General features: G+C 48.3%; 1 protein-coding gene across 9 annotated transcripts in view; it reads right to left on the reverse strand.

Moving 5' to 3' along the window:
* SYNE2 (spectrin repeat containing nuclear envelope protein 2) overlaps positions 1-12033 on the reverse strand; it is a 394119-nt gene that overhangs the window by 146898 nt on the left and 235188 nt on the right. For all 9 annotated transcript variants that reach the window (XM_051826403.2, XM_051826401.2, XM_051826405.2 and 6 more), the window contains 3 exons: positions 5870-6055; positions 2569-2691; positions 92-274 (listed from right to left, as the gene is read on the reverse strand). In XM_051826403.2, the coding sequence (XP_051682363.2) occupies positions 92-274; positions 2569-2691; positions 5870-6055 (492 nt within the window). The remainder of the gene's footprint in view (positions 1-91; positions 275-2568; positions 2692-5869; positions 6056-12033) is intronic.

Here is a 12033-nt window from a genome sequence, read left to right on the forward strand (position 1 = left end):
ATCATAGTCAGTTTCAACGGCAATCGCAAACTCAGTCAGCTTTGGCGGGACTCTTCCACCTGCCGAGCTGGTATCATCACGAGCCACTCACCTTTAGTAACTCGTTCTGCTCCTGAGTCACGTTCTCCAGCAGCTTGAGGTCCTGGAGAAGTTGGCTTGTGCGCTGGAACACGGGCAGAGGGCCCCTTCCCGCCTGCGGCAGCCGCAACCCCACTTGGTAAGACACTATCTCAGCAATGGTCTTCTTCATGGGCCGCAGGTTGTCCAGGATGACCTGTGTGATGGGAGCGAGGCCCGGGGCATGAACACACACACACACACACACACACACACACACACACACTGCTACATTAAAGCAACTGCACCATGTAGCCTCTTGTTTCAATTTTTGAAACATTCCCTTGGCTCAGGCTGAAAATAGCTATGACATCACTTATGATCAAAGGAGTTAAAGATCTCTTGGGGAAAGAGCACCTGGGGCTACAGTGACCTGTCACGGCTGAGTGCATCGGGCCCAGCCTCCTCCTCCTCCTCCTCCCCTCCTCCCCTCCTCTCCTCCCCGCCCTCTCTCTGCAGAACTGCTGTTTCGCTCTATGCATCATCCCAGGCAGAGGGCTATGTAAGGGCAGGTGCTGTGTCTTACTGTGTCCCACTCACACACTGATCGCTCTTAACAAACAGCTTCCCGTACAATGGGCCCCCAAGAAGCGCTTACAAGTTCAACCATCCTGCCTAACGTGGTGAGTCCCAGGAGTGTAATGGCATTTTGCTTTAATAACACCTGGTCCAGAGAAGTCTGGGCTTACATAACCCACCAAAAGAAAGAGGGCACTCGCTGTACCAAGTACTCCATATAGGAGGGGTGATCAGAAAGTTTTTGAAAACACTTCAAAATGTTTTTACTCTAAAATCAACTCATCTGAATTTTTTTTTTTTTAATTTATTTGCAGGGGCCGGTGCTGTGGCGTAGCAGGTAAAGCTGCCGCCTGCAGTGCTGGCATCCCATATGGGCGCTGGTTCGAGTCCTGGCTGCTCCACTTCCGATCCAACTCTCTGCTGTGGCCTGGGAAAGCAGTAGAAGATGGCCCAAGTCCTTGGGCCCCTAAACCTGCATGGGAGACGCAGGAGAAGCTCCTGTTTCTTGCCTTCAGATTGGCGCAGCTCTGGCTGTTGCAGCAATCTGGGGAGTGAACCAGCGGATAGAAGACCTCGCTCTCTCTCTGCCTCTCCTTCTCTTTCTGTGTAACTAATTTTCAAATAAATGAATCTTTTTTTTTTTTTTTTGACAGGCAGAGTGGACAGTGAGAGAGAGAGAGACAGAGAGAAAGGTCTTCCTTTTTGCCGTTGGTTCACCCTCCAATGGCCAACGCAGCCAGCGCGCTGCGGCCGGTGCACCGTGCTGATCCGATGGCAGGAGCCAGGTACTTCTCCTGGTCTCCCATGGGGTGCAGGGCCCAAGGACTCGGGCCATCCTCCACTGCACTCCCTGGCCACAGCAGAGAGCTGGCCTGGAAGAGGGGCAACCGGGACAGAATCCGGCACCCCGACCGGGACTAGAACCCGGTATGCCGGCGCCGCAAGGCGGAGGATTAGCCTAGTGAGCCGCGGTGCCGGCCTATAAATGAATCTTTAAAAAATTTATTTGCGAGGCAGAGAGAGCACGTGAGAGAGTGTGCTTTTATGCACTGGTTCATTCCCCAGGTGCCTGCAACAGCAAGGGCCAAACCCCGGGAGCGGAACTCAATCCATTTATTGGGCAAGAAAGCCAATAGATACCTTGAGCCATCACTGCCATCTCCCAGTGTGCATTAGCCGGAAGCTGGGGTCAGGAGCTGCAGTCAGGTACAAAAACCCAGAACACTGGGCCTCTTAACTGCTGGTTTAAACTCCAGCCCCTAAACTTATAGTTTAATTCCCATTTTTCCACCAACTTTATAAAGTACCCCCATGAATCATTTTATTTAACCCTCAAAACTACCCAGAGAAGTAAGATTCCTAACCTAGATTTCACAGGTAAGGAACGAGGCGGGGGAGGAGGGGCACAGAAGTTAGAAGACCCTGCTAAGGGAATGGGCAGGATTTGAACCCAGGCCTTTCTGATCCGAAAGCACTGCTCTTGACCGTGAGGCTGAGGGAGAATCAATTCCCTCTGGTGTTTGGAGCCTCTCGGCTCCCGAGCAGGGAGCTCTAAGTGTGTTGTAACGGACCAATGTAATCATCTCGCTGCCAATGCAGTGGTAAGAAAGAGAGTCCAGGAAACACTGAAAGTCACGGCCAATAGGCCCCGTGGCTGGGGCTGGAACCCAGTTCAGCACAACCTGGATTTGACTTGTAGGCAAAACTTAAAAAAAATAACCCGTAGGACAATCATCTTTATATGGTTAGTACTAAGAATGATTTAAAGTATATTTACAGTCATTCCGCTCTGTTTCCCTGTGATAATAGCGAGATTAAATGCTTTGCATCAGATCCTAGGATTACATGGTTTAAAGCAGATATAAACATTAGGAGAAAATACTTTGAATAAAAGTATTTTATACTTAGTACTTAGACGTAGTACACACTTACCTCCCCATGTTTCAGATGTTCTTCTGGTGAAAAATCAAATATCTCTTTGGATAGCAGGATAGTTTTAATTTTTGAGACTTTTTTCTCCATTGATTTTACTTCCGATTCAATAGCGACCACATCCTAGAATTTCAGAAACAGAAACTCGCTCATACCATTTAATGCTGTGATCAACAGTCTGTGAAACAAAATCTATGACCTTTAATCCTGTTCCCATAGTTAACCAAAGGGTGCTTGCCACCTACACATCTTAAGAACCAAGCAGGGGGCCGGCGCTGCGGCTCACTAGGCTAATCCTCTGCCTTGCGGCGCCGGCACACCGGGTTCTAGTCCCGGTCGGGGCGCCGGATTCTGTCCCAGTTGCCTCTCTTCCAGGCCAGCTCTCTGCTGTGGCCCGGGAGTGCAGTGGAGGATGGCCCAAGTGCTTGGGCCCTGCACCCCATGGGAGACCAGGAGAAGCACCTGGCTCCTGCCATCGGATCAGCGCAGTGCGCCGGCCGCAGCGGCCACTGGAGGGTGAACCAACAGCAAAGGAAGACCTTTCTCTCTGTCTCTCTCTCTCACTGTCCACTCTGCCTGTCAAAAAAAAAAAATCTATACCAAAAAAAAAAAAAAAAAAAAAAAAAGCGGGTAAACCCACCACAGCTCCACTTCGGATCCAGCTCCCTATTAATGGCCTGGGACAAACAGCAGAAGATAGCCCAGGTACTTGGGCCCCTGCCACCCACGTGGGACACCCGGATGAAGCTTCTGGTTCCTGGCTTTGGCCTGGTCCAGCTCTGTACCTCTGTATCTCTGTCTCTCCCTCTCTCTCTCTGTAACTCTGCCTTTCAAATAAAATAAGTAAATCTTAAAAAAAAGCATAGAGCCAGTTCTCACTCATACCATGAGAACAAAGGTACTATGTACCCAACCCAGTTTTTGAATAAACTCTCAATGATCTAGAAACTCTTCCAATTCATCTTTGGAATGTGTTTAAACGCCTGACTACAAGTGGGTCTGGCATGTTAAAAATTCCACTACTTGAAGTAATATGACAAAGCAAGCCTTGAGAAGCCAACACACAGGAGCCCGGAAACTGGAAAGATTTCCTTGTCAACCTCCTCATCGACTGTTGCCCAGGAGAATGGCACTGGGTTATTTTAGAAGCTGCTCAGAGTCACTGAAACAGCAGATCATTTGTCCGGAGCTTGTTCCTCATCAACGTCAACCCCCAGAACCTGGCCAAGAACCTTCAAGTGAAACTGTTGCAAAAATAAGTTCAAGTGTCTGCTGTAAAACCTACAGAGGGAAGTCCACCCACAGTAGGACAGCCCTCAGATTCTCACTTTAGAATTCAGTGCAGGGGCGGGCCCTGTGGTATAGTCGGTTAAAGCCCCAGCCTGCAGGCTGGCATCCCATATAGGTGCCAGTTCCAGTCCTGCCTGCTCCACTTCTGATCCAGCTCCCTGCTAATGCACCTGGGAAAGCAGTGGAGGATGACCCTATTAATGGCCTGGGAAAAACAGCAGGAGGATGGCCCAGGTACTTGGGCCCCTGCAGCTACGAGGGAGACCTGGAAGAAGCTCCTGGCTCCTGGCTCAGCTCCGGCCATTGAGGCCATTTGGGGAGTGAACCAGCAGATGGAAGCCCTCTCTCTCTTCTCTCTCTCTCTCTCTCTCTCTCTTCCTCTCTGTAACTCTGTCTTTCAAATAAATAAAATAATTAAAAAAAAAAAAAAGAATCCAGGGGCCGGCGCTGTGGCTCACTTGGTTAATCCTCCACCTGCGGCACCGGCATCCCATATGGGCGCCAGGTTCTAGTCCCGGTTGCTCCTCTTCCAGTCCAGCTCTCTGCTGTGGCCCAGGAGGGCAGTGGAGGATGGCCCAAGTCCTTGGGCCCCGCACCCACTTGGGAGACCAGGAAGAAGCACCTGGCTCCTGGCTTTGGATTGGTGCAGCGCCAGCCGTTGTGGCCATTTTGGGGGTGAACCAGTGGAAGGAAGACCTTTCTCTCTGTCTCTCTCTCTCACTGTCTATAACTATCTGTAAAAAAAAAAAAAAAAAAAAAAAAAAAAAAAAAAAAGAGCTAAAAAAAATAGAATAAGCTTCAGTAACCAAGATTACTCCAATACTTTTTAATCCTCAAAGTTATTTGAGTGTGGTATAGGAAATATAATTAAAAAACAAAAATTGTGGCACAGCGGGTAAAGCCACCACCTGAGACACTGGAATTCCGTGTGGGCGCTGGTTTGTGTCCCAGCTGCGCCACTTCTGGGGTTCAGCTCTGCTGATGGCCTGGGAAAGCAGCAGAAGATGGCCCAAGTGTTTGGGCGCCTGCTACCCACAGGGGAGAACTGGATGAAGCTCCTGGCTCCTGGCTCATCCATGGCTGTAGTGGATATCTGGGCAGTGAACCATGGGATGGGAAGAACTCACCCTCTCTGTCGCTCCCTCTCTCTGTCACTCTGCCTTGCAAACAAATAAATCAACATTTTAAAAAAATGCCTCATATTTCAAGCAAACAAAATTACTTAAAAATCTAGTGACTTGCACAGAGCAGCCCCTCAGTAAACATTTGTTAGTGGTGAAAAAAGACTTAAGATTGCATACTTTAATTCCCTCTTTCCTCATCAATGCCTTTTTTTTTTTTTTTTTTTTTTTTGACAGGCAGAGTGGACGGTGAGAGAGAGAGACAGAGAGAAAGGTCTTCCTTTGCCGTTGGTTCACCCTCCAATGGCCGCCGCGGCCGGCGTGCTGCGGCCGGCGCACTGCGTTGATCCGATGGCAGGAGCCAGGAGCCAGGTGCTTTTCCTGGTCTCCCATGGGGTGCAGGGCCCAAGCACTTGGGCCATCCTCCACTGCACTCCCGGGCCACAGCAGAGAGCTGGCCTGGAAGAGGGGCAACCGGGACAGAATCCGGCGCCCCGACTGGGACTAGAACCCGGTGTGCCGGCGCCGCAAGGCAGAGGATTAGCCTAGTGAGCCGCCGCGCCGGCCCCTCATCAATGCTTTTAAACCAACATTATCTTCTCTTGGAGAAGGAGAAAACATGGCGCTTACTTGATCCTGACTCTCCTTTAAACAGATAGCTTCTGGATTGAGACGTGTGTGTGTGTGTGTGTGTGCATGTGTGCGCACATGTGCTTTTTATTATAACTATAATACAGGTTACAAAGTAAAACACAACATAATTCAAGCCATAAGAACACAAATGCAAAGTTTACCATCCATGTGTCTCCGTATAATCTGGACATGCACTAGTATACTCCAATTAGCCGAGGAAATGTAAATTAACAGAGAAAACTCACACCCCCACTTACATCAGCCATGCGCTGAATCTGTGGAAGGCTCTCCAGTAACTTCTGCTGTAAAGCAGTGATTTGACTGCTCAACCCCTGGATGGACTGCGTGAGGTCATCCGTATCGAAAATTGTGGACAGCTCTTCCAGGTCCGTGAGAACAGAGTGTAGCAGACTGTGCTTCTGTTCTGAGTCTTCCAAAGCCATCTGGGGAGAGACAGAGACAGAGAGAGAGAGAGAGAGAGAGAGGAGAGAGAGGGAGAGGGAGAGACATATCAATACACCTAGATATTGAAACAAATTCATTAAAAACTATCACAGAAAATGTAAATTAGTTTCAGCATTTCGAATTCCTGGTCCCGTCTAGTTACTTAAGGAACAATGAATGGTGTCTGTCTCAATATAATGGATGACCTCAGAGCATCCCCGAGCATGGGGACACACCAAGAGTCGTGTATATGCGGTCTTCACCCCCAACTCCTAGCCCCGAAACAGACCCACACGTCCAAGTAAGTGTGAGGTCAACTGAGCTTCAGCGAGGTGCCAAAGTAGTGCCAGGGCGAGCATTTCAACAACGCATCCCGGCACATTAGCCATCACTATGGAATAAGCCTCAAGGGGCGGGCGTTGTGATACAGCAGGTGAACCCACTGTCTGCATCCTGCATCAGACTGCCACTCTGAGTACTGGCTGCCCTGCTTCGGGTCCAGCTCCCTGCAATGTATCTGGGAAAGCAGCTGAAGATGGTCTGAACGCATGGGCCCCTGTCACCCACGTGGGGGACCCAGATGCAGTTCCAGCCTCCTGGCTTCTGCCTGGCCCAGCCCAGGCCATTGCAGCCATTTGGGGGAGTGCACGAGCGGATGGAAGATCTCCTTCTCCCTCCCACCCTGCTTTTCTTTTTTCCTTTTTAAATGTTTATTTATTTATTTGAAAGAGTTACAGAGAGGCAGAGGCAGAGGCAGAGAGAGAGAGAGAGAGTCTTCCATCCCCTGATTCACTCCCCAAATGGCTGTAATGGCTGGAACTGAGCCGATCCCAAGTCAGGAGACAGGAGCTTCCTCCAGGTCTCCCACGTGGGTGCAGGGGCCCAAGCACTTGGGCCATCTTCTACTGCTTTCCCAGGCCACAGCAGAGAGCTGGATCGGAAGTGGAGCAGCCGGGACTTGAACTTGTGCTCATGTGGGATGCCAGCACTGCAGGCGGTGACTTTACCCACTATGGCACAGTGCCGGCCGCATGCTGCTTTTCACATAAATCTTTTTGAAAAAATGAAATTTAATCCTTGATTCAAACCATGTATCACAATTAACATGAAACGGATCACAGACCTAAAAATTGAGAGTTAAATCTATCAAGTTTGTGCAAGAAAACATAGGTAAATCTGTAAGTATTTCTTACATATAACACACAAGAATAATACATTAAAGAAAATACTGATAAATTTAATTTCATCAAATTAATAACATTCGCTCTCTAAAACAGTATTGAGAGAGGGGCTGCGGGTAAAGCCTGGTGCCGGCACCCCATGTGGGCACCAGTCGGAGTCTCAGCTGCTGCACTTCCAATTCAGCTCCCTGCTAGCGTGCCTGGGAAAGCAGTGGAAGATGGCCCAAGTGCTTGGGCCCCTGCACCTGTGTGGGAGACCCAGAAGAAGCTCCTGGCTTCAGATCAGCCTAGCTCTGGCTGTTTGTGACCATCTGGGGAGTGAACTAAGGGATGGAAGATATCTCTCTCTCTCTCTCTCTCTGTAACTCTGCCTTTCAAATAAATTAATTAATTAAAAAACAAGTATTAAGAGAACGAAAAGAAAAGCTGTAAAATGACAGTAACTGTAGACCACATATATGACAATGGGATGGTTCGCAGGCTGTTTTACAAGTAATTCTTCCAAGTTAATAATCAGAAAACACAACTCAGTTGCAAAATGAGCAAAAAGTATTGAAGAGACATTTCACAATAGAAGTGTCAAAATGACAAATAAGAACATGAATTAAGTGCTCAAAATCTAATGATTTGCCATTAGATAAACACCAATTGAACCACAAATGGCGCCATTTGAACTGCACATCAGGAGAACAGCTCAAGTTTAAATGATGGACAATGCCAAGTGCTGAAGAAAATATGGAGCAAACGATGCTGGCATCCCATGTGATCACCAGTTTGAGCCCCGTCTGCTTCACTCTTTTGTTTTTAGAGATTTATTGGGGCCAGTGCTGTCTCAGTCTCCCTTTTAAATAAACAAACAAATTTGAAAATATAGAGAACTTGAACTTGCATTATTGATAGGAATGAACAAATGGTACCGTCTTCTTGAGAACCAGATTGGCAATTTCTTATTTAGGCAAATACTTGCCATAAAAATAGTAGTTCTACCCTTTGATATTTATCCATTGAGATGAAATGCAAACATACACCCACAGAAAGATTTGTACATAAATACTCATAGCAGCTTTGCTCATAACAGCCTGCAGGCGGCAGCCTGTGAGGTGGCCCCAGAGAGAATCCCCACTTCCTGGAGTCCATGCTGTTATAACCAGCACCTGCTACAGGTGTGAGCACACACTCCCAAAGCATGCCTTAGGAGCTGAATCCCCAACCCATGGGACCTTCACAGGAGGACGGGGACATGGAGCCATGGCCCTCAGGAATGTACCAGAGCCACTGTCGTGACATAGAAATGCTCTCTCAAGCACTCGCTTGCCCTTCCGCCTCTCACCATGGGAGGCCCTTGCAGCTGCCATGCTCTTGAACTTCCCAGCCCCCAGGACCGTGAGCCAAACACATTTCTGTTCACTGCATATTACCCAGTCCCCGATAATCTGCTACAGCAGCAAGAAACAGACTCACACGGCTCCCTGGGAAGCAGGCTGGAAACATTGCTATGTGAACTATGGCAGAAGTGATGTCATTTCCAAGATTAGATAGCGAAGGCTGTGCCTTCTGTTGGGAGCCCTTGCTCCTCTCTTTCAGAAGGTTGATGCTGAGGGAAGACAGCAGCCATGCCACAAGGCAGTCTTGGGCAGAGAGGCCCATGTGCCTAGGGGTGGAAGTGGATCACCGTAGATTGATTGAGAACTGTCTGAAGCCCGGAAGTGGATTGCATCTTGCCCTCATCCAAATCAAGCATCCATTCAAGCCTGCAGACTTTCTGACATTGAGACTGCAGCCCCATGAGAGACCTTGAGGCACAGACACACATCCAAGCCACGCCTGGACCCCTGACCCAAAGAAACGACGAGACAGTAAGTGTTGTTTTAAGTGGCTAACTCTCGTGCTAACTTGTGACATAGCACTAGCTAACACGAAGTTCTTTTTTTTTTTTTTTTTTTTTTTTTGACAGGCAGAGTGGACAGTGAGAGAGAGAGACAGAGAGAAAGGTCTTCCTTTTGCCATTGGTTCACCCTCCAATGGCCACCGAGGCCGGCGCACTGCGCTGATCCGAAGGCAGGAGCCAGGTGCTTCTCCTGGTCTCCCAGGGGGTGCAGGGCCCAAGCACTTGGGCCATCCTCCACTGCACTCCCTGGCCACAGCAGAGAGCTGGCCTGGAAGAGGGGCAACCGGGACAGAATCCGGTGCCCTGACCGGGACTAGAACCTGGTGTGCCGGCGCCGCTAGGCAGAGGATTAGCCTACTGAGCTGCAATGCCGGCCTCAAATAAATCTTAAAAAAAAAAAAAAAGAAGAAGAAGAAATGAAAAGAAAAAAAGAAACCACCCAAATATCCATCAACCAGCGCATGGATACACAAACTGTTGATTCCCATAAATGAACCACTACTCAGCCATCAGAAGAATCAATTACTGAGAAATGCAGTAGACTAGAGGATGTCACAGCAGCATCTTGTTAAGTTAAACACGCCAGTCAGCAAAGAACACCTGCCGGATGACTCCAGTTTTATGATAACCTAGAAGAGGCAAAATAGGGGCTGGCATCATGGCGTGGCCAGTTAAGCTACTGCTTGCGATGCTGACATCAGAGATGGGTGCTTGTTCGTGTCCAGGTTGCTCCACTTCTGATCCAGCTCCCTGCTGATGAGCCTGGGAGAGCAATAGAAGACGGCCCAAGTTTTCGGTTCCTGCACCCGCAAGGGAGACCCGGAAGAAGCTCTCAGCTCCTGGCTTCGGATCAGCATAGCCCCAGCCATTGCACCCATTTGGGGAGTGAACTAGCGGATGGAAAAGGCGAAATAATAGTAACAGAAAGCAACAAGAAGGGATTCTCCAGGGCTAAGTGAAAGGGAGTGACTGCAAACGGGCAGGAGGGGAATTTTAGGTGTGATAAAAATTTTTATTTTTTTTTTGGACAGATTTAGACAGTGAGAGAGAGACAGAGAGAACGGTCTTCCCTCCGTTGGTTTACCCCCAAATGGCCACTATGGCCGGCGCACTGCGCCGATCTGAAGCCAGGAGCCAGGTGCCTCTCCTGGTCTCCCATGTGGGTGCAGGGCCCAAGGACCTGGGCCATCCTCCACTGCACTCCCGGGCTACAGCAGAGAGCTGGCCTGGAAGAGGGGCAACCGGGACAGAATCCGGTGCCCCAAGCGGGACTAGAACCCGGTGTGCCAGCACTGCAGGCGGAAGATTAGCCTAGTGAGCTGCGGTGCCGGCAAAAATGTTTTTTATATTGATAATGGGAGTGGTAACATAATTACACCTTTATCAAAACTCTTCTAACTGCATACCAAAAAATGGGTGTATTCTACTGTATGTAAATTATGCCTCAATGAAGTTTATTTTTAAAAAAAGCAAGAAGTTAGTTTTCAATTTTTGCAATGACAATTTACTTTTCAATGATTGTTAATCACAACAGAAGTATTTTGTAGAATCACCATTAGGTGTACAAACATATTTCAACAAATGCAATCTAAGTAGAAGACTTTAGTGCAATTAAAACAAACTTCTTTAGGGGCTGGCACAGCAGGCAAAACTGCCGCATCCAACACCCGGCATCCCATATGAACACTGGTTCGTGTCCCAGCTGTTCCACTTCCAATCCAACTCTCTGTTAAGAGTTAGGGAAAAGCAGTGGAAGATGGTCCAAGTGCTTGGGCCCCTGCCACCCATGTGGGAGACCCTGGTTCCTGACTTCAGCCTGGCCCTGTGATAGAGATAGTACACAGCCCACTATGAGTGTGGAAGAAATTCTAAATGTATTAAGGGAAACTAGTTAAACATCATCAGTAACTATGTATGCATGCGCAGTACTGTATCAATTCCTATAGCTGCCATGTAGCATTAGAATATCCAATAAAATATAAGGGAGGCAAAGAAGCTAAAAACACATATGTCCTTGTTTGCTCAGGGCTCAGGATTTTGGATAAGAATACAACTGAGTGACCAGTGCAGCGGCACAGCAGATTAAAGCCAAGGCCTGCAGCATCGGCATCCATCTGAGCCCTGCTTCAAGTCCCAGCTGCTCCCCTTCCAATCCAGCTCCCTGCTAATGTGCCTGGGGAAGCAGCAGAGGGCGGCCCAAGTGCTTGAGCCCCTGCACCCATGGGGGAGACCTGGAAGAAGCTCCTGGCTCCTGGCTTTGGCCTGGCCCAGCTCTGGTCATTGCAGCCATTTGGGGAGTAAACCAGTGGATGGAAGATCTCTCTCTTTCGTTCTCTCTCTTTCTGTAACTCTGCCTTTCAAATAAATAAATAAAATCTTTTTATAAAAAACCAAACTTTGTAAAGCTAAGTTGAGAATTCTTATAGTTCATTGAGAGTTCATTTTAAAAAGTAATATCTGGCCTATACTAGAAAGTGGAAAAAGTTTCCTAAAAGTAGGACAACTATTTTCATTATAGGGACAAAATGGGATTTTCACCTTGGACTTGTTATCTGAGACTTCCGTTTCATTGGGGGAAATTCATTAGGATCGATCCTAAGGAAAGTGAACTCACCTTTCCCTTCTCCTTTGTCCTCTGCTCAGTTCTAGCTCAGATATAAAATCTAGAATGCAGCCAGCAGAATTGCTGAGCGATACTAGACGGCAGCCTGGCCCAGCGCCTTTGCCCTGAGCTCATTTTCATAGCATTTTTTAAAAATTCAAGCATCTTAAATCATTCAATACTTCTGTCTCTTGACAAACTCCTCAAAAACAGTAACTCATACAGGTGACTAAAACCAAAAAAACAGGGGCGGGCACGGTGACACACTGGGTTAAGATGCCATCTGGGACACCCACATCACATAGC

Source organism: Oryctolagus cuniculus, chromosome 20, assembly GCF_964237555.1.
Source record: "Oryctolagus cuniculus chromosome 20, mOryCun1.1, whole genome shotgun sequence".
Taxonomy (NCBI): domain Eukaryota; kingdom Metazoa; phylum Chordata; class Mammalia; order Lagomorpha; family Leporidae; genus Oryctolagus; species Oryctolagus cuniculus.